Consider the following 21,420-nt stretch of genomic DNA (forward strand, 5'->3'; position numbering starts at 1 on the left):
TAGGGGAGAGCGAATGCTAGTGGCTGTCACACGAGCCATGCTGCCTCCACCCGCTGCTCAGGGACCACTGCCTGAGCCCACAAGGTCAGTGGACTCCCTTAGGTTCCTGAGGGGGCCAGAAAAGGTGAGACCTTCCTGCCCTCCCCCATCCGTCCCTCCCTCCTTCGTTCCTTCCTTTTTTTCCTCCTATAAAATATTGGTCAAGCGCCTACTCTGAGCCACACACCGTTCCAGGCACTGGGGCTGAAGGACCGAGTGAGAGACAGGTGTTGGTGCTGTGAAGAAACAAAGCTGTGCGAGATGGGAGCCACTGGAGGGGAGGGGTAGTCCCGGAGGGCATCTCTGAGGAGGTGATGTTTGAGCCGAGACCTAAATAACGGGAAGGATCTGGCTGTGGAGGATGTGGGGGGAGAGGTCTCCAGGCAGAAGCCAAGGCCCTGAGGCAGGAGCGACCTCAGTGCGTTTGGGAACAGAAAGGCGGCCGGTGCGCATGGTGCACGGGAGCGAGGGGCAGACGCCAGGCAGGTGGGCGTTGCAGGCCGTGCCAGAGCATCCGTGTTTATCCGGGAGCAGTGGGAAGCCACGGAGGGCCGTCCACAGGGAGCAAAGATGTCAGAGAGGCGCTGGGATCTGCGAGTCTGGGGCTTGGGGTGCCCAATGCCCTGAGACCTCTCCGCACGACCCTAGCTCACGGGCTCTTCTGCCTAGTGACAGGTTAGGGGTCCCCTTCCTCTCTCAGAGCTCAGGGCTTGGAGGTGAAGCTGAACAACCCCCAAGCCCCTCTTGCAGTAGCCAGGGTCACAGGCCTCCTGGCTCCCTGTCCTGTCCTGGGATCCTAGTCCTAGAAGGACCTTAGAGACCACCTTGTTCAACCCCTTCACGCCCCGGGAAGGGAACGGAGGCCCACGGAGGGAAGGCCACTTCCCCGAGTCTCAGCCGAGGAAGGGCCTGACCTCCCCCCAGGGCTTGCCGGGGGCAGCGGGGCCCCTGACCACCTGCTCCAGCCACGCAGGCCCCCCCCAGCCGGCCTCCGCTGCCCCTCTCGTCCACAAGCCTCCTTTGTGCTTGCTCCCTGGGGTTCCATCTCCTCGCAGGGGTCACAGGGCACCGCTGACCCTATCCCCCTGCCGGCGTGCCCGGCTGGTAATTGAAAATACCAGAACTCCCTGCTGACCAGCTTACAGGGAAACCTGACACCCCAGGGTGGGCAGCGGGCGGCAGGAGGGGTGGGAGAACGTCCAGCTGTTCCCCCTTCCCCACCGTTAATCCCCCCGGATTCCAGGAGAAAGGCCAGCCCTGCTCAGCCCCCGCCGGCCCGCCTTGATCATCTTCCTGGCAAATGCCGCCTCCTTGCCGCGCCCAGGGTTACGGGGCTTATGGGATCAGAGCCCGGGTTCGCTGCCTGTAACCCAAGCCTGCCAGCTAAGCCCGCCAGGCCCAGACCCCCATGGCCGTGCGGGACCTGCCTTTGCCAGCAGCTGAACCCCCAGAGCTGGGGCGGCCGGGTGGGTGGTGGGTGAGTCAGCGGGAGCCGGGTGGAGCGAGCCGTGCGCAGCAGGATGGGAGCTGGACCAGGGTGTCCTCAGAGGCCCTGCGAGGGCTGCTGGTTTCCAGACCTCCCTGGTCAGCCGGCATCGCCCCAGCCAGTGGCAGGGAAAGGAGATGTTGGACCTGGGTGGCCCTGGGTTCAAATCCAGGCTCCATGCTCGCTGTGTGACCTAGGGCAAGTTACTTCACACCTCTGCGCCTCCACTTCCTCATCTGTAAAATGGGTCTAACAATAACGCCAGCCTCACAGGGTTGATGGGAGTTTGAGTGAGCTAACCGATGTAAAGCATTTGGTTAGCGGTGACTGAGTGGGCTTTCCCTTTGGCTGCACATCCTGGGGCACACGGGGCTGTCAGAATGGCAAGCCAGATGGCACGCTTGTCGCCACCCCTGCTGCAGTCCCCGGTGCCTTTGGGACTAGGCCAGGCTCCTGGGCTCCCACCTGCTGAGCAGCCTGGTCTGTGCCCCCTCACAGAACTTCTTCTGCCACTGCTTCGAGACTCTGTGAGCTCCAGGGCCCTGTGTGACAAGTGCAGCCTGGGCAGGTCAGGGGCAGGTGAGGGGGCAGGTGAGGGGGCAGGTGAGGGCAGAAGCCAGGGTGTGAGGAGCCATGGGGTAGGTAGACAACATGCTAGATCAGGACTCAGCTGCTCCGGGCTCTAGTCCCAGCCCCTCCACTGCCTGCTGTGTGGCCTTGGACAGGTCACTTCCCTCCACTACTCCCCAAAGTGTGGTCCCCAGACCAGCAATGTCAGCGTCGCCTGGGAGCTGGGAAATGTACACTGCAACCCCCACCCCAGACCTGTTGACTCGGAATCTCGGGGGGGGGGGGGGGGGCGGAGCCCAGCAAAGTGAATTTTAACTCAGTCTCCTGGTCTTCTCGCGCCTGCTCAAATTTGAAGAGCGTACTCACCTAGAGGGACACATTCTACCACTTTCTGCATTGCTGGGAGGCGAATGGCAGGGTGAACGGAGCAGCCCCTGCCCTAGCTCAGGGCCGAGTCGCCCTGGCTGAGTCCTGAGCCGGGGCTCGAACCCAGGAGCTGCCCCCGCTTCTGAGTCTGACGGCTGCCCTGGGGCTCAGCGCGGCCCAGCCTGGAGCAGGCGCCACGGATTTGAGAAAAACTTCTCCCTCTGAGCCGTGAGTCCCTGGAAGGGGGGACCCCGTGAGGCTCTCCTCATGCTGGCACCGTGGTGACTCCACGAACTGAAGTACCCTTCACAGTGTGTCCCTCCGGAAGGGTGCCCGACACACACTCAGACCTTTCCACCTGTTTCCCCTTCCATACCCACGGCATCCTCGCCAGCCAAGGCTTCCCACTTGGCAGGTGTGGAAACTGAGGCTCGCAGAGGTGAAGGGAACCTGCTGGAGGCCGCCCATCAGTGAGAGGAGGAGTGGGGAGTTGCGTGCAGGTCTGTGGCTCCACCCGCAGGGCTCCCGCCGCGAGGCTGGACGGCCCTTCTGGGGCCTGGTGGATGTCCTGGCCGGAGCACTCTGCAGTCTAAGCGTGGAGCACCAGAGATGCATGGAGCACTAGGGAGCACATGGAAGCAGATGCATCAAAATACTCCTCACCCTTCCCTGTGGCTCCACTGACATAAGGCAGGGTGGCAGCTTCACACATCCCCCAGCCTGCTTGGTCGGCCCTCTGGGACAGGAATCAGCCTTCCAGGCAGCCCTGGAGATGGCCTCGCCCAGCCCTTCCTGCCAGAAATGTCCTCAGGCCCCTGGAGGCGGGGGCAGGGGCGTCACCCCAGGATCTGTGGCAGCCAGTTAAAAGCAACCTCCTTGGCTTCTCAGAGCACCCCCACCCCACCCCACCCCACCCCGCCACACACACTCAGACCTGAGCGGACAGGGCCCTGTGGGTCGGCCGAGAGGGGCTGGGAAGCTGAGGGGGGGCATCAGGGGCAGGGGGTGCTTCCTGGGCCAGCAAGAGGGATGAGCCCCCAGTCGGGGTCCCCCAGATTGGCCGAGTCTGTGACACTCCAGAAGGGACTTACTGTGTCGTTTCAATGGGAAGCTGACCCCTGAAAGGCTAATCCTGCCTCCTCAGAAACAATCGATGCAGAAAACACATATGTAAAGGGCCCAGGAACATGGCTACACGTAGTAGGTGCTTTGCGCATTTGTTCTACTTGAGAAGGAGGCAAAAACAGCAGGCTGGGGTGTGTTACAAAATCAGGACTCAAGAAAGGGCTTCGTGCCGTGAACCTGCTTGGGGCGGGGGGAATCTCAGGCAGCTCACACCTTCTCTGGACCTCAGTTTCCATCTGTGAAATGGGAGAATTAGACTGATTTATTGCTGAGCGTCCTTCTAGCACTCAGCACAGCCCCCTCGACTTCTTGTCTCCTTCGTCTAACCACCCTCTGTGAGAGCACGAACAGCATCCCTGGGAGGGGACAAACGACTGATTGACTGATTGATCGATCAATTTTATTGAGGTGAAATTTACATGACATACAGTTAACCATTTCAACATGTACAGTCTCTCTCCAGTTGATGTGGCCCGGCTTCCCCAGGGCTGGCTGAAGTTGTCAGTGTCTGTAACCCACAAGTGTCCCATAACAGCTCAGCAGCAGCCCCCGAAGCCTTGCATAAGCCCCTCTGCCCAGTCGGCTCCCTAGACTGGCTGTGTGGCCTTGGCCAGGTGCCTTGCCCTCTCTGGTCCCACAGCTCTCCATCTATCCAGGTACCTCTAAGGCCAGGCCAGAAGCTGCACCTTCTCATGCCTGCCCCGACCCCTGACCTCTGGCCTCTCTTCCAGCTCCGTCGGCTGTGTCCATCATGCATCAGGTGAGCCGCACGGTGGACAGCATCACCCTGTCGTGGTCCCAGCCAGACCAGCCCAACGGCGTGATCCTGGACTATGAGCTGCAGTACTATGAGAAGGTACCTATGCGCCCGGTGCTCTCCCTGCCGCCCGCCTTCCCGAGGGCCCCTGTCCCAGGATGGGGCCTGGGGGTTCCACCCTCCTGCAAGACGACACACGCTGGTGCAGCAGAAAGAGCTCTGGCCTCAGAGTCAGGCCGCCTGGCCCCCGATCTGGCTCCAGCCCTCCCTGGCTGTGAGACCTCAGGCGGGTGCCTTGACCTCTCTGAGTCTTGCTGTTCTCGCCTGGGGGATCCAGCCAGTGATCTCGGGAGCAGGCAACAGTCACATCCTTTCCCCACCAAGACCCCTTTCATCTTAACTTCAGTGGGCCCGATGCAGTAAGAGACTGGTTTTCCGAAAGTTGCACTTATTAAGTGCTAATTAGTCATTCTCCTGTCCTTCAGCAGGGATTTGAAACTGCTCGAGAGCTTCTGTGCAGGGTAAGAGCGCTGCAGCCTCCTTCTGTGTTGCTCTGGTCCCAGCTAAAGCTCTTGTTGCCACTCGCCTGCGTGCCCTTCGTGTGGGGAAAGGGCAATTTTAAATCAGACCCTCATTACTCCCTTCAGGGACCCGAGGTTGGAGGCCCCGGCTGTAGTAGGAGCATTGGACTAGGAATGAAGCCACAGGTTCAAATCCCAGCTCCATCCTTAACCAGCTGTGTGACTCTGGGCAGGTGTCTTTCTCCCTGTGAGCCCTGGTGTCCACCTGTGTCGAGTGCAGATGGGACGTGTCCCTTGTGGGAGGCTGTGCAGGTCGAGGTGTGGTGCCCAGCACGGTACCCGGCCTCCCTCTCCGTCCTCCCCCGCCCTGCCTGCTGTACAGTGGGCAGGGGCAGCAGGACGTAAGGCCAGGTGAACGTGAGGCCTGCACGATATGGGGGCTGGGAGAAAGAGAGAGAAGCTGGCCACCCATACGGCTGGACCTCAGAGGCCCCAGAAAGCCTCTTTTCTGAATAATAACTTCTCTTACCTGTTTCCTGGGGCACCAAACAGCCACAGAGGCTGCAAAGGCCCCTGGTAATGGTGTCGCTGGGCTTCCATTCAGACTAAGGTGTAAATGACTGATAGGAAGGCCTTTAGTTGAGAGCAAGCGCACTGGGAACCAGATGTGGAGGGACAGGCTCTCCTTGGAGGCCGAGAGGAAGAGGGATGGACTCAGTCCCCCAAATCCCACTCTCTGAGGCCCAGCCCGGGCCTGGCACTCTATTAACTGCTGGATCAGCCAGACGCTGGGGAGTCCCCGGAGCTCCTCAAACACTTCTCCAGCCTGAGCCAGCACCTCGTAATTGGGTGCTCGTCCCCTCCTCTTGGCAGTGCGTTCTGAGAAGTCGGGGCCACACTTCTCCGTTCGCCTCCGTCTCTCCAGCCACCAAGGAGACACTTTGTCAGCGTTGGTTGAATGAATCAGAGGACGAGTCCCTCCCTGTGGCCTGTGCCCCGCTCATCAGAGAGCCCCAGAACACCCCTGGGACCTCATGCCCCAGCCCCCACCTGCCCACCTTGCTGTCCCCACGGTTCCCTCCACCCTCCCCTCATCTCTGCCTGTCAGAATCCTCAGGGTCCCACCCAAATGTCACCCCCACCAGGAGCGAACGTCTTCTTCCCCAGACTCTGCCCCTCTGTTAAAGCACCGCAAGCTGGCAGCGGGGGCCCACGTGTCCCCCAGCAAACTGTGAACACTGAATGAGTGAATGAATGAATGAGAAAAGTGAGTGATGGGGCCTTTGGATGAAAGAGGGACCCGAATGGGCGGCTGGATGACTGGATGAATGGGTGAGGGGTGGGTGGACGGATGGGTCCCTTCCATCCAGACCACTCCCTGCCCCTCAGCTCCGCCTGGCCAGCTGAGACTCAGCCTAAATGTCACTTCCTCGGGGAAGCCCCCTCGCTGCCCAGACCCCCATCCAGGACCCGCATTTTATCTCCTCGTACCTCGCCTTTCTGCATAGCGTTTATCACAATTATAATTTTTTAAGTGTTATCGAGTAATTAGACATTTACTACTTCTGCTTTGAGCTAGAGAGTAAGTTCCTTGAGGGTGGAGACCTTGCTGTTACCTCTGCTGTGTCCCCAACACCTGGCACACAGTAGGTGCTCAAGAGGTGTTTGTTGGCTGACTCAGGAAGTGACCACCTGAGCCGTGGCTGGTGTGAGGGAGCCGTATCACCCCTCGCCAGGCCCTGGTGGGCCTTGAAGGAGCCAGGTGTCCTGGGTGGCGTTTCTGCTCCTTCCAGCAGGGACAGCTTAGCAACTCAGAACTGAAAAAGGGGAAAAAAAAAAAAAAAAAAAAAACCTAATTAAGAAGCTTTGTGATTAAATGAAACTGAAAATGTTTGTCCCCAAAGAGGGGAACGGAAATGAGGAATCCCAGCGCGGGTCCCGCCTGCGACCCACTTCCTACCACCGCGGGCAGGCCTGAGGACGCCGGCGGTGGTGCGACCCGGGAGGTAGCTGTGCCCTACTTCCTGCCGCTGCCCCGGCATCCCCGGCCCCGCCACGGCTGGTGGGACCAGCAGGCTCCGCAGCAGCCGAGGTCGCCGCCTGCACACATTTCACAAGTGCTCACTATGAGCCAGGCACGTTACCTCCAGCATCTCATCCATCTTCTGGGTGGAGGGGAAACTGAGGCACAGAGAAGTTATGTGACTTCTCCAAGAGTGCCCAGCAAGGACGTGGACCTGTGCTCTTGTTCTTGGCCTGGCCTGGCTCTCCTGCCTCCCAGTTTTGTCCCTGTTTTTCCTGGAATGACTGTTAAGAAGTTGACAGGACCAGCCCCGGCCATGGAGAATTTTAAGCACAGATTTGGGACCCTGAAGATTCTGACAGGGCAAGAGGAACAGGGCTGAGGGCACAGCGGCCTGAGGAACAGCGGTGATGAGACATGGCCTCGCTTCTGCCAGGCCCTCCCGCAGGGCCTGGGGTGCAGAGGGGACAGCTTGGCGTCTGCCAAGGGAGATGGACACCAGTCCACTCGACTCTCACCGTCACCAGCTTTGGGCCCATCCGTAAGCTGGGTACCAGGGATACTGAGCGTGACCAGGTGGCCCAGAGGACTTCACAGTCCAGGGAAAAAGACAGGCTCAGACACTCATAGCCATGAGACAAGGTGTGACACTGCCACAGAAGGGCCAGCGAAGGTCCCACAGGGGTACCAATGGGGGGCCGCAATCCTGGCGTGGGTGAGGGGAAGCCTTCACTCGGTGACATTTGAGCTGACCCTTGAAAGATGCCAGGAGTTTGCCAGACAGACACGTGATGCGAGCGGAGTCCTTCCAGGCGGAGGAACAGCGTGCTCAAAGGCCCTGGGGCAGGAATGTGCAGGCTGCATTCAGGGCACAGAGAAGGCAAGTGCGGCAGAGCAACATGAGCAAGAGGGAGCAGCAGGGGAGGAGGGTGGAGAGGGAGGCAGGGCCGGGTTGTGGTGGGCCTTCCAGCCTTGGAAGTCTGGATTCGATTAAAAGTATGTTGGGAAAGTTCTAGAATGATGCAATATGGCTCAGATTGCTTTAAAGATCCCTGTAGTTTGCTGTGTGGAGAATAGACTGCCGGGGACCTGGAGCCCCAGGGAGACCCTGTGCAGGGCTCTAATGGGACACCAAGTGAGAAGCGATGGTGGCATGGACCAGGGGTGTTGGCGGCAGAGACCAGGGGACCGGGGAGATGTGAAAGGCGACGCCCGGAGGATGGGGCACCTTTTCCTGGGGCAGATGTGGGTTTGTGACTTGTCAGGTGTAGGCGTGGTGCTTGCCGGGGTGGAGGGTAGCTAAGAGCAGGGAGGGGGGTGTGCAGAGGGTGGACAGAACAGGACAGACTCCAGGAGAACGTCAAGGTTTACAGAGGGAAAGGAGGCAGAATTGATGAAAGTGTCAGAGTTGGCGCAGGCGGAGGGATAGGAGGAGAACTAGGAGCGGTTTCTGTCCCTGACCTCTCAGCCAAGACTGTGACATCCCAGCCACCACCTCTAACCCCCTCCATCAGGGAGGAACAGCCAGGCTGCACGTGGGAGATTTATTCTGACACGTCCACAGCCGGCTCCCACCTAAGGCAGGAATCTTCCCTGCACTGCCGTTCCCTCCTTCCCTGGGCTCCAGTCTTCTGGGAAGGGGCATCGGATACTGGGCCCTGCAGGCCCATGTGGGCCCTGTCCCCACCTCTTTCCCGCTCCTCCTGCCTTCTTTGGAAAGGGCTCTTTTGGAGCAGGGCTCTCCGTTTGGCCTCTCCCCAGCTCCGCCGGGATTTCCCAGCCTGCCCAGAGCTGTCACCTTGCCGGAAGGCTCCTGGGTGCCGTTGATGAATGGCGTTGGCCTCGCTGGAGACCCAGGGCTGGCTGTTTCCGTCAGTTCCAGCGTCCTGGGGGAGGTGGCCTCTTTTGGCAGCTACCCCAGAGCACACAGGTTCTGGCTCCGCGTGGCCCCCCAAGAGCTCGAGGGGAAGAGTCACTCATAAGGCCGCCTGTGGCTCTTGTGGGCCACATGGATTTCAGCGTTTATTCAACAGAAGTGTCTACTTGGCAGAAGTGCAGGGTTAGGACACCCCAGGCAGAGGGAGCAAGGCTTGGGTGAGAGGGGTGAACTGTGACAGTCCGGGCTGCACTCAGGTCGGAGCCGGCATCCCTGCAGCAGGACCTGCCTGGAGGGGTTTGTTCGCTCATCCGTTCACTTTTGCATCCATGCGTCCATTCAGTGAGCATCGGCGAGGGCTGCTTTACAAGGTGCTGACGGTAACGATGATGGTGATAGCCCACGTTTATTAGGGCCTTATGTGCGCTAGAGCCTGCGCCGAAAGCTCTACCCGTATTTTGCTACTGAGTCCCCACAACCACCCTGTGTGATACCTACTGGTGCGATCCCACTTTAGAGATGAGCAAACCGAGGCTCAGAAGGCTTGAGACACGTAGCCAGCGCCTCACTGGCCCTCGGTTTCCAGGCAAGGGCTCAGGCTGAGGACTGACTGGGGCATTTCACACTGAGCTTGCTCCCATCGCCCTTGGTGTTTAATCACTGCCGAGGTGAAGCACTCCAGAGAGAGGAGACGGGAGGGAATTGCTGTCTCTAGAGCTTCCCCAGCGTGCCAGCCACTACCTGATCAAATTTTATCTTCACGGCAGCCCTAGAGATTGGCACGTATTGCTCCATTTTCCGGAATAGAAAACAGGGGATCAGGAAGTGAGGGGTCTTTCCCAAGGTCACAGTGCAGGTGAGTGGAAGAACCGGGCGGGTCACAGGACGGAGCTTCGATCCTCTGCTCTGCTGTGCCCCACTTTAGAGAAGGGATCTGCTTAAGGGGGTTCCTCAGTCTCCCGAGGCACCTATGGCACCAGCAATTACTTCTCGTCTCCCTTGTATGATCAGGAACTTAAAACCTCCAGCATCTCTAAGTGGGCACCCGCCCAGCGCACAGACTCGAACCTCTTTCAAGCCCGAGCAGATACCATGTTGGACAGCGGCACCACGTGGTCACATCTGGTACTGCAGTTCCGGTTTTGTTTTGGTTTTTTTTTTTTGAAGACTGGTTTAATGTTCATTCATTATGTCAGTAGTTAGTGAGCACCTACTGTGTGCCAAGCCTGGGGGTCCAGAGATGAACAAGACATGGTCCCTGCCCTCAGGGAACCCACATCATCAGAACAATCAGTGGGAAAGGAGACAGCGGATATGCAACCCCAGGCTGGGACGTCTGGGAAGTCTCCCCAGCAGAGGTGGCCCTTGTGCTGAGTCTTGAATGACAAGTAGGGAACTGCCAGACAGGTGAGGAAAGGGTATTTCAGACAGCGGCAACAGTGCTTGCAAAAGCTCAGAGTGTCCAGGGAAGGTAGGGTTACCAGATAAAATACAGAACGTGAGATTAAATTTAAATTTAAAAAAATTTATTTTTAGTATAAGTGTGTCCCAAATGTTTCATGGGACATATTTATGCTAAAAATTATTTGTCATTGGTCTGAAATTTAAATTTAACTGAGCAGCATCCTGAATTTTAATTTCTAAATCTGGCAGCCCTGCCAAGAGAGGGGAAGGAGCTGGGGATGGCTGGAGCCCAAAGGACATTGCGGGTGTGGCAGGAGAGCCTGGCAAAGGACATGTCCTGCAGGGCCTGGAATGCCAGGCTAAGGGGTCAGCCTTCACCTCCCTCGTGAGCTTACAGTCAAGGGCGCAAGAGGAGCCTCCGCCCCAGGTGAGGGGGTGTGGCAGGAACCTCCTCCTGTGGCACCCCCAGCAAGTGCTCTGGGCTCAGAGAAGGGAGAGGCACATCTGGCTGGGAAGTCAAGGAGGCTTCCTGGAGGAGGAGGCAGATGATCTGGCTCAGCAAAAGAGATTTCCTATCTGCTGCTGCCCCACACGAGCCATCCCTGCCTCCCCCATATGGGTGGGGAGACACACTCGCAGGTCAGCCCCTTCTCTATCCCCCCATCCCAAGCTTTTTCTCACCTTCTTGCCTTTAAACCTGCTGCTCCTTCTGTCAGGAACGCCCTTCTTTGCCTGGGTGACTCCTACTTGTTTTTGTTTTTGTTTTTTTAGAGAGACCAAGTGTTGCTCTGTCACCCAGGCCAGAATGCAGTGGCACGATCATAGCTCACTGCAGCCTCTAGTGAGCTATGATCTGGCTCAAACGATCCTCCCAGTTCAGCCTCCCGAGTAGTCAGGACTACAGGTGCGCATCACCATGCCTGGCTACTTTCTTTATTTTCTTGCAGAGATGAGGGTCTCACTATGTTGCCCAGTCTGGTCTAGAACTCCTGGCCTCAAGCAGTCCTCCTGCCTTGGCTTCCCAAAGTGCTGGGATTACAGGTGTGAGCCATCACACCCAGCCCTATTTGTTCTTTAAGATCCAGTCCATTGCCCCCCACTTGCCAGGGAGCTTTCCCTGAGTTCACCTGATAGGCCCCCACCCAGACGAGGTCACAGGCCCATTGTGCTTACCCTGCCAGTGTGAGCGTTTTGTCCATATCGATTTATCGTATGCTCTAAACAACCCTTTGAGGCGCTCCTGTCCCTAACCCCATTTTATGGATGAAGACACAGAAGTTATGGAACTCGCCCAAGGTCGCAGAGGTAATTAAGCAGCAGAGCCAGGATTTGCACCCAGGAAATCTGGTTCCAGTGCGTGATCTCAACCTCTGCGCTATAATGCCTGTAACAACGTCGCTCACACTGAGCTTTCATTGTTTCAGGAGGGTTTTCAGGGGCTCTGCGCCCCGTGATAGGTACATGTTCAGCATGATGATTATGTGTGTGTGTTTCTGGATAAGGGTTCACAGATTTTCATCAGCTTCTCGAAGAGTGTCGTGGTCTTCAAAGGATCGGAATCCCCACACTGTTAGCTTTCCTGGACTGAGCTCCCCAAGGCCGGGGCCTGTTCCCTGTGGGACCCCAGTGCCCAGCGCAGGCCTAGTGCAAAAAGGGTCTTTGAGAAAGGTCTGCCGGGTGGCTGACAGGTGCCCGAATGAGCGTCATCAGCCTCCGACCTGACCACGTCACTCCTGTAGCAACAGCTGGGTCTTTGTCCCGGCGCAGACCCCACGGTGACCCTAGGCAGTACTCGGGAGGCCAGGATTAGTGCTCTTCATCTCTCAGAACAGGGACATCAGGTTCTGGGTACCCAAAGGTGTAGACATTAGAAGTGGCTCCATGCAAGAGCCTGGTTTTGAGTCCCAAAGCAGCCACCAACTGATATGTGTGGCTTTGAGCATCATTTTCCATTTTGGGGCCTTAGTTCTTGCCTCACCCACGTGTGCTGAGGACGAGTGGGGGTCCTTCCATTTAGCTCATCAAGGCACAGGGCAGGGAGGGGCATGCAGACGTGATTGAGGTGGGCCCTCTCCCTGCTGTCTCCAGGAACTCACAGTCTAGTCCTCAGGGTCTGCACACAGTGACCACTCGATATGTGTGTATCAGTCAGCTGTTGCTGAGACAACACTGCAAAACAAACAATCCCCCAAATCCAATGGCTTGTAACAACAAGTGGCTATTTTTCTTACTCATGGCTTTCTGTCTGTGAGTCAACTGGGGTGGCCCTGTTTCATCCTAGGAGTTGGGTCAGGGTCTCCACATGTCTGTCATTCTAGAGCCAGCTGTTACCCAGGGCAGATGGCAGAAGCACAAGAGACCAAGCCAGATCAGCGGGCACACATAAAGCCTCTGCTTGGTCATGTCCACTAGGAAGTTCCACTGGCCAACACAAGTCACATGGACAAATCCAACATCCATGAGGCAGAGAAATATACTCTGCCTGCTTTGGCGAGAAGTGTTGCAAAGGCGCGTGGCAAAAGGCATGGGCGTGCGATTCTATCACAGCGAGGGAGTGAAGTATTAGGAGCCACAGATGTGCATCCAGTGACCAGACGTGCCCCCACGTGGCAGGAGCGGGCAGTGGGCTCCGGGCCCGCTGTGGGCAACAACCTCACTAACCTTGTTCTCTGTTCCTCGGCAGGAGCTCAGTGAGTACAACGCCACAGCCATAAAAAGCCCCACCAACACGGTCACTGTGCAGGGCCTCAAAGCCGGCGCCATCTATGTCTTCCAGGTGCGGGCACGCACCGTGGCGGGCTATGGGCGCTACAGTGGCAAGATGTACTTCCAGACCATGACGGAAGGTGAGCGGAGTCCAACGGGCAAGAGGAGGGCACTGACTCCACACACAGAGCAAACTCGAGGGCCACCATTCCTATGACGCGCCTTTGTGCAGATTAGAAAAGGCACCCCCTGGTCTAGGTGTGGGCCCTCCCTCCCTCCTGGCCTCAGACCTTTGTGCACCGTACGAACTGCACAGCCATATAGAGGGGCCTTGTTTCTGTGGTCCAGAAAAGATGGGGACTCCTCTGTTACCATCGTGTCAGCCGGGATTCTGGGGAGCTCAGCTCTAATTTGCAGAGCCACGCTGAGCAAGTCACTCATTCCCTGCTCCAAATTTTTCTCATCTATAAAAGGAAAGCATCATATTCAATCTGAGCGAGTAAACCTATTTTGTCCATACACAACTCCAAAGACTTGCAGTTAGATTGAGAAGGATTCTGAAGCCACATCTGAGTTCAGCAGGAAGAGCTGCTGGGTTGGATTAGTAATGTCTGCCCTAGGCAAGGGAATGGGAGGTTGCAACCCATGTGCTGTGTGTTTCCCTCTCTGCATCGTCTCTAAGCACCATTCCTGCGCTCCAGTAATCTTTGAGGAGCAGCATAATTTAAGGAGTATAAGCTCTGAAGCCAGACAGATGGGAGTTTCATTGCCGATTCAGCCCTAACTATGTGGTCCTGAATAAGTCACCTTACTTCTGTGACCCTCAGTTTTCTCATCCATATATGGGGCAGACAACAACAGTCTCATTATCACAATAATTGTCAAACTAGTATAAGATGAGGGACCAAGCACAGGGTTAGCACTAGGTCCCACACATAGTTAGCACTCACCAAATCATATTATGTCATAGCTGTCATTGCTATGAGTCTGGGAGCCCTTTCCCCAGCCAGCCAAGCTCCAGGGTAGCTTTACCTATGACCGGATTCCAGCATCCCTCCTTGGGTTAGCATCTGCGTTCAGCCACTGGGCACAGGCCTTGGCCTTTATCTGGTTGAACATTTCAGAGGCTCCTGAATTCTTGTCTTATCCCTAGGGCTCCACCGTCTCCTCCAGCACTTACCTCCTTTGTAAGATCTCCCTCTTCCTCATGGCCAGCTGTTTCCCCCTGTCTAAGCCCTTGGATGAGTGTCACTGACTGGGAACTGGGGGACTTTTCTAAGATCCCTTCTTTATTAATTCAACAAATGTGCGCTGGGGCCCTGCCATTTGCCACACCATGTGCAGGTGCTAAGGACCTAGAGTTGACCCGTCCCTGACCTTCACAAGCTCCTGGTATGGTCAGGGAGCAGATGAGAAGTAAAAGTAATGAAATTTAAAACGACGATGGTGTCGATGGCATTGAGAATGGACCAAGTGGTTTCCCAGAGCCAGGCCAATGCCAAGTGCATCTTATGCATGATCTCATTTAAATCCCAGCTTTGGGTCAAGCAGACCTGGGTTCAAGTGCTGGCTTTGGGGCCCCTTTCTTAGTGTGTGTGACCTGAGCCAAATCACGACCTCACTAAGTTCAGTTTCCTCATCTGGAAATGAGGTGTGCCTAGGAAGTACATCATGGGACTGTGCTGGGACTCAAACAAGATACGTAACATACTTAGCACAGTGATTGACACATGAAACAATAACAGTAATAGTTCATATTTATTGAGTGCTTGCTAGGTGCCAGGTGTTGTTCTAAGTGCTTTACACAGTAATCCTAGGAGAGGGGAACTAGTATTCTGCCCATTTTACAGACAAGGAAATTGAGGCACAGAGTTAAGAGTTCATGAAGACAGTAAGTGACACCTTCAGGACTCACAGCCGGGGGGGTTGGCTCCAGAGTCTGCACTTGTACCTGCCTGTGTGTGTCTCAGCTATTGCCATTGTTGGTTTTCACACCAACATCGAGATGTGCGTATTACTACACCCATTTTATAGATGAGAAATTGAGGATTGGAATGGTTCGTGGACTCTTCCAAGGTTGTGAATGAGTGACGGCTGATCTCCACATGGGCATGTGACAGGTGCTCTGTCAGGGACAGGAGCAGAGCCTGGGATCCCAGAAGACCCAGCAGGATGTGGGGAGGTGGGGGTGGGTGTTAGGACTCCCAGAGCCGGGCTGAGAACACCCCGCTGTGCTCTCTCCCCAGCCGAGTACCAGACAAGCATCCAGGAGAAGCTGCCACTCATCATCGGCTCCTCGGCCGCTGGCCTGGTCTTCCTCATTGCCGTGGTTGTCATCGCCATCGTGTGTAACAGGTGGGTGGGGGCCCCAGGCCTGCTCCAGGCCTTGCTGTCCAAGATGGGCTCTCTCCATCCATTCAGCCATGCGTGAACACCTGGGGGACAGAACAGGCATTCCCATGGTCGTCAGGGGCAGGGAGAGACTCGGGCCAAGTGGCCTCTCACTGCCTAAACGGTGCCCCCTTTGGGTTTGGCCTTGCCCTTGACAAGCCCACTATCCCGAGGGGTGGCACGTTGAGACGCTAACACTGCGGCGTGAAGGAATGTCTCAGAACAGTGGGCAAGGACTGCAGGGTGCTGGGAGCTTTGGGGCTGGCAGAAGGGGAGTACAGAGCACCCCGCTTTCTGTACGAGTTCAGGCCCCCTGGCTGAGCTGCTGGAAAGGTGGGGAGGACCTAGACAGGAGGAGGTGGGGAAAGGACCCCCAAGTGGCCAGCACAGCACAAGCAGAGGCAGGAGGGTGGGACCAGTTCCCGGACTTCCGCTGGGCACAGAGCAAAGAGAGACTCTCTTCCTTACCGAGTTCCCCGCTCAGACCAGACCAGAAGGCCAGATGGACAGAAGCCTCCGGGGCTTCCGGGGCCAGAGCCGTGGCTGGAACATGACTGTGCTTTCTGAAAGGGGCGTGGCTGGAGAGAGGAGGGGGCAAGAGTGAGCCTGGACTTGAGGCAGGACAGGTGGGAAGGGACGGGTAGGGCCAGAAGGGGCAGGCAGGGAGCCCTCTGGAAGGGGCGTGGCTTCCAGGGTCTGCCCACTCTCTCCCTATCACCTACTGTGGCTCCCAGCTCCCTGGGCGCCTCCAGGTGGCTCCAGCCCTTTGCTCTTGTTCCAGAAGACGGGGGTTTGAGCGTGCCGACTCGGAGTACACGGACAAGCTGCAGCACTACACCAGTGGCCACAGTATGTACACACCCCAGCGGGGCTGGCTCCCCTGGGCCCCTCCCTGTCAGTTCCCCAGGGACCTCTAGAACCTTCTCTCACCTCCTCCTACCGTGCTGCAGCCAGGCTGAAATGTGCCAGGCTCACTCGCCTCTCGGCCCTGGCACGTGCTGTGCCCCCGCCTGGAGCACCTCTCCGTTCCCTTCCCTCATCCCACGCAGCCCTCCGAGAGCGCCCTGACCCCACCCACCCTGGCCTTAGGCCCCCAGCTGTGCGTGCACAGCCCCTCTGGCCAGGCTGCCTGTGACGGCATTTCCTCGTCTCTCTGCCACTGTGGTGGGACCCCTGCAGCCCTGGACCCGTGTCTGACGTTTGCCACCGCCTCCCCGGCACCAGCACGGTGCCCGGCACGTGGCAGGCACTAGGTACACATTCGCAGAATAAATAAGTGAATTGAACTGAACGAATGAATGAGACGATGAGGACCCCAGGCTCTGGCCCAGGAGGTGCCCCTTCCTCTCACTCTGGGGCTCCAGCCCCCTCCCCTGTTCCTCCCTGGGGACTCTGCTGGTTGCCGCTTCCCCCCACCCATTTCCCCGCCGTCCCATCCTGCATCAGGCCAGGGCTGGGGGTGTACGTGCCACACACCCCCCCAAACCAGGTGGCCCTCCTGAAGGGCCAGAGGGAGAAGTAGATCGCAGGTTCCTCTCTCCACTTGACCTTGGCTGAACCAGCGATCGGGTAGTGGGAGTTCAGGGCTGGGGGAGCCCGGTCCTTACTCCGGCTGGTTCAGCAGAAAGGAATTCGGAACGGTCCAGTATAGGTTCTCAAATGGTACTCAGTGGGACACCTCAGGGGTTCCTCAGGTGGCTGCCTCCAGGCAAGGAAGGCCATTGTCATATCCCTGCAATTATCACACATCTGTGGGCCTACTATGTGTGCCAGGCCCTGTTCTAGGTGTGGGGATGCCTGAGCAAACAAACCAAATGTCCTGACCTTTAAAGAACTTATATTTAATGGGAGGGACAGGGAATAAAAAAGTACATGTCGTAAATGCGTAAAGCATGTGGCATGTTGGGAGATGAAAGTGCCGTGGGGAAGGGCGCAGTGGAACAGGCAATGGACTGCGAGTTGTGGGGGTCGGGGTTGCATTTTTAAATAGGGCAGTTGGGGCTGGCCTCATGTTGGGGGGTGTTATCTGAACAAAGAGACAAAAGAGCTGGGGGAGTGAGCTGCTCGGAGGTATCTGAGGGAAGAGCATTCCAGGCAGGTGGAACAGCTGGTGCAAAGGCCCTGAGGCTGGAGCATGCCTGGCAGGTTTCAGGCACAGCAAAGGGGCCAGTGTGACTGGAACAGAGTGAACAGGGGGGTAGGAGACATATGAGGGAGCCCGACGTGCAGATTCCTGCCAGCCTTGGCCAGGCTTTGGCTCTTCCTTGAGTGAAATGGGGAGCTGCTAGCAGGTTCTGAGCAGAAACCGACATGCTGAGTTACAGTCTTGGCAGCACTTCTCTGGCTGCTGTGTGGAAAATGGACTGAAGGGGCTGAGGCAGGAAGCCCAGTGAAGTAGCTGTGGAATAATCCAGGGAATATATGACAGTGACCAGACCACGTGGCAGTGGTGGACGTGGTGGGAAGCGTTGGATTCTGACATACTTTGAGGGTAGGGCCACTAGATTTGCTGCAGGATTGGATTTAGGGTATGCAAGAAAGAGCAGGGTCAGGGAGTTCTAGATATTAAGCCTCTGGGTTAGCATTGCTCTGAAGCAAGATTTCCTGGGTTTAAAAATATTTTCGGACATACATGCAAAAATAATTAAACCATTAAAATTTCTAGAAGATAATTTAGGTAACTTATTTAATGGATATGGAAATGGAAAAGGACTTTCTAAGCATAAAAGCAATGGAAAGTCCAGGAGAAAAAGGTGGACACATTTAACTACACCGAAATAAAAATCACCTGTAGGTTAAAAATAAAAGTCATAAGTCATGTCCCTTCCTCCTTCTCCCCAAGTAATAAAATCATGATCGTGGAAAGGCTAGATAGGCTGAGTACATTCTATGTGCCAAGAATCGTCTTCATGCTTTATGTATATTTATGCATTTAATCCTTATACTTTCCCACTTCGAGTATGAGGAAACTGAGGCACAGAGGTTGCACAGCTGCTCAGAAAGGAGCTGGGGTGTGAACCCGGCTGTTTGGCTCCAGAGTGCACTCTCAGCCACCCTGTGCCATCTACATTCTGCTGAGCTGGGACAGGATAGGCTCACGTGCTCCGTCACCTGGAGCCCGTTGGGAGCGTTGTTATTTGGAGCGTGGGTCAGTAATAAGAAAATAGGTGAGATTTATTTTAAAAATAACCCCCAGGATTTGTTCACAGATCAACACATTTTAAAGCCTGAGTTCCCACTCCCTGCATCCTGAGCGGCAGCATTAGATCTGAGCAGGGCTTTGTTCTTTTCAAAGCGCGGCCAGCCCTGTGAACCACCCAGCACCCCTGCGTGGCCAGGACAGAGGAGGAAGCTGAGGCCCAGAGACGTGTGTGACTGGCTTGTAGTCACCCACACGGTCGCATGTTTTCCGTTGCTCAGCAGGTGCTGAGTGAGTACCACGGTCTTTGGTGCCTGGATGTGGAGCCAGAGGGACTGACCTGGTTTCTCATCCCTGCTCTGCCTCTGGCCGGCTGGGTGACCTCAGGCAAGTCATCAAACCTCTGAGCCTTGGCATCTTTATGTGGGAAGTAGCGAGAATGATGCTTCTTTCACAGGGTTGTGAGGATTAAATGAATTAAGGGATATTAAAGTGCTTTGTAATAATGATATTTAATAATAGACAGCTCTTCTTTGCAACAGGTAACAATTATTCAGTGCTTTCTATTTGCCAACTACTGTACTAAACCCTTGAACAAGATACGCTCACTTAACCCTTGCAATCCCCTTATGAAATAGGTTCTGTTTCTTATACCCATTTGGTGGGAGAAAAAAGTGAGGCACAGAGGTTAAGTAACCTGCCCAAGGGCACACAGCTGGATCACACAGTGGTTGATCTGGATTCAAACTCACAAAGCAGCTTATTAGGGAGCATCAGCAGCAGGAGAACCAGGATTCAAACTCGGGACTCTGCACACCTGGGTCCTCGTCCCTCCTCGTGAATTCCCCCTTTGAGTTCAGGACGACGGTCAGTGGCTCTGCCAGGCAGAAATCACCCAAACAACGCCTGGTATTTCTGTAGACTCTGCCTGCAGAGGTCCCTATGCAACCTCAGCTCAGCAAATGCGTCCTGGGGGCCAGGCCCTGTGTGAAGCTCCGGCCAGGAGGGGCTCAGCTTCTGTCCTAGGAGACAGACAGGGCAGCGCCCAGAAGAAACTGCAAATGGAGACTCTGCAGCCGGCCTGGGTTCAAACCCCACTTCTGCCATTTATGAGCCGGGTTCATGTCCCCATGAGTGGGTCACTTAACATTTCTTATGCCACGGTTTCTTCATCTGAAAAATACAGATAATATTGGGTCGTACTCAATGAAATTGCTATTTGTGTAGGTCAGAAACAAATATTGACAATTTCATAAGGTTCAGCCTGATAATAGCACTTACCTAGTAGGCTTGCTAGGAGGAGTAATTGGGTCCAAAACTATAAAGTACCTAGATCAGGGCCTGGTACCTAGTGAATCCACACTGAACATACATTCACTAAGTGTTTATTAAGCATCTACTGTATACAATCTTCACGTATGTACTCCAGAGACAACATTCTAGAGCAAGGACTCACAACTTGGGGCTTACAGACCCCTAGAGCTTCCAAGGACCTGTGAACACCCCAAAATTAATGGGGAGTATAGATGTGTGCACACATGGGAATACTTTCCCAAGGAGCAGATATGTAGCTTTCATCAAATTCTCAAATGCATTCATGACCCCAAACAGGTAGAAAGAGAGAATGAAGGCACATAAATGAGTAGTGCTATTATTCATGCAATAAGCATTTATTGAGCACCCACTATATGCCAGTTCCTGGGATTCAGAATGAACAAGACAGACCTGGCGTCTGTCCTCCTAGGGGAGAGGGTAAAGCAAGCCCTCCAGGGCAGCAGAGTGTTCCACAAAGGAGCAGCAGGGCCTGCAGGCAGGCATATCTGGGAGACCCAGTACAAGGTGGAAAAGCCACACCAACATCAGGGCTGTAAGAGTGGGGACAGGGCTATAGGAGCCTAAAGAGAGGGCACAGGTCTCCACTGGAGGAATCCAGGCAGGCTTCACAGAGGAGATGGCATTTGATCTTGTCACAAAGAGGAAGAGGAGAGGATGCTGCAGGTGGAGAGAACAACATGAACAAAAGCTCAGAGGCAAGAAATTGTGAAGTGTGTCTGGAACTCCTAGGTAAATAAGTCCTTTTAGCCGGCATGAAGGAGGGCAGGGAGCTAGACACAGGGCCAGTCCTGGGGAGCTGGGAATGCCAGGCAGAGGCACTTGTCTTTGTCCTGTAAGTGGTGACGAGCCCGCCTGACCAGTGCTCCTGGCCACGGCTGGGGGATGGCGACTAACTGGTTAGCAGCAGATGTGATCCAGGAGGCTTTGAGCTCCTGCTGTGCTTCCCCTTACCTCCCTGTCGAGCCATCCCTGCCCTCCCTACCTGGCTGGCCGGCCAGAGGGGCCTCCCCCTGTTCTGCTAGGGCTGAAAGCCAGGCGCCAGGAACCACAGGCCATGCATTGAGTCTGCACAAGAAAGAGAGCATCCCCAGGGAGCAGATCCTCCAGCTCTGAGGCTACTGACTCGGGGAAGGAGGCAGTCAAGGCTGAATACTCCAGGAGGAGACATGGACCAGATCTTCATTGTATTTCATCCAGGAGGCAGTGAGCATAGCGACTAAGAATACTGGCCCTGGGCTCAAGTCTGACAGACCTGCGTTCGAACCCTGGCTGCACCATTTGCTAGCTGTGTGGCCTTGGCCAGATGACTTGGCCTCTCTGAGCTGCAGTTTCCTTTATATGTAAAATGGGAATAATTACCCTTTTCTCCAAGAGTCGTGGGGCAGAGGAGATGAGATAAAGCGTATAAGAGCCTGGCACAGTGTTGGGCACAGACAAAGGGCTCAGGAAGTGACAGCTGATGCTGTTATTATTCTCTGTGCCATCTGGATTCTGCTCAGCTCTGCAGACACCAAGAGTCTGTCGTGTGCAGAGCTTTATGCAGTGTGCCAGGGCGGGAGAAATGAGAAAAGATCACGCACCCACCCCCTTTTCCAGGAACTCACAGTCTTCTTAACCTCTTTGGGGTCTCAGACTCCTGGGAGACTGCTGAAAGTTTTAGAGCCTGTGGCCAGAAAAACACA

At 55.7% G+C, this 21,420-nt stretch overlaps 1 protein-coding gene across 1 annotated transcript in view; it reads left to right on the forward strand.

Annotated features, from left to right (window-relative positions):
- EPHB2 (EPH receptor B2) overlaps nucleotides 1-21,420 on the forward strand; it is a 116,970-nt gene that overhangs the window by 86,505 nt on the left and 9,045 nt on the right. The window contains exons 5-8 of the mRNA XM_069477443.1: nucleotides 4,318-4,442; nucleotides 12,851-13,013; nucleotides 15,120-15,228; nucleotides 16,049-16,113. Coding sequence (XP_069333544.1) covers nucleotides 4,318-4,442; nucleotides 12,851-13,013; nucleotides 15,120-15,228; nucleotides 16,049-16,113 — 462 coding nt within the window. The remainder of the gene's footprint in view (nucleotides 1-4,317; nucleotides 4,443-12,850; nucleotides 13,014-15,119; nucleotides 15,229-16,048; nucleotides 16,114-21,420) is intronic.

Source organism: Eulemur rufifrons, chromosome 8 (assembly GCF_041146395.1).
Source record: "Eulemur rufifrons isolate Redbay chromosome 8, OSU_ERuf_1, whole genome shotgun sequence".
In the NCBI taxonomy this organism is placed as follows: domain Eukaryota; kingdom Metazoa; phylum Chordata; class Mammalia; order Primates; family Lemuridae; genus Eulemur; species Eulemur rufifrons.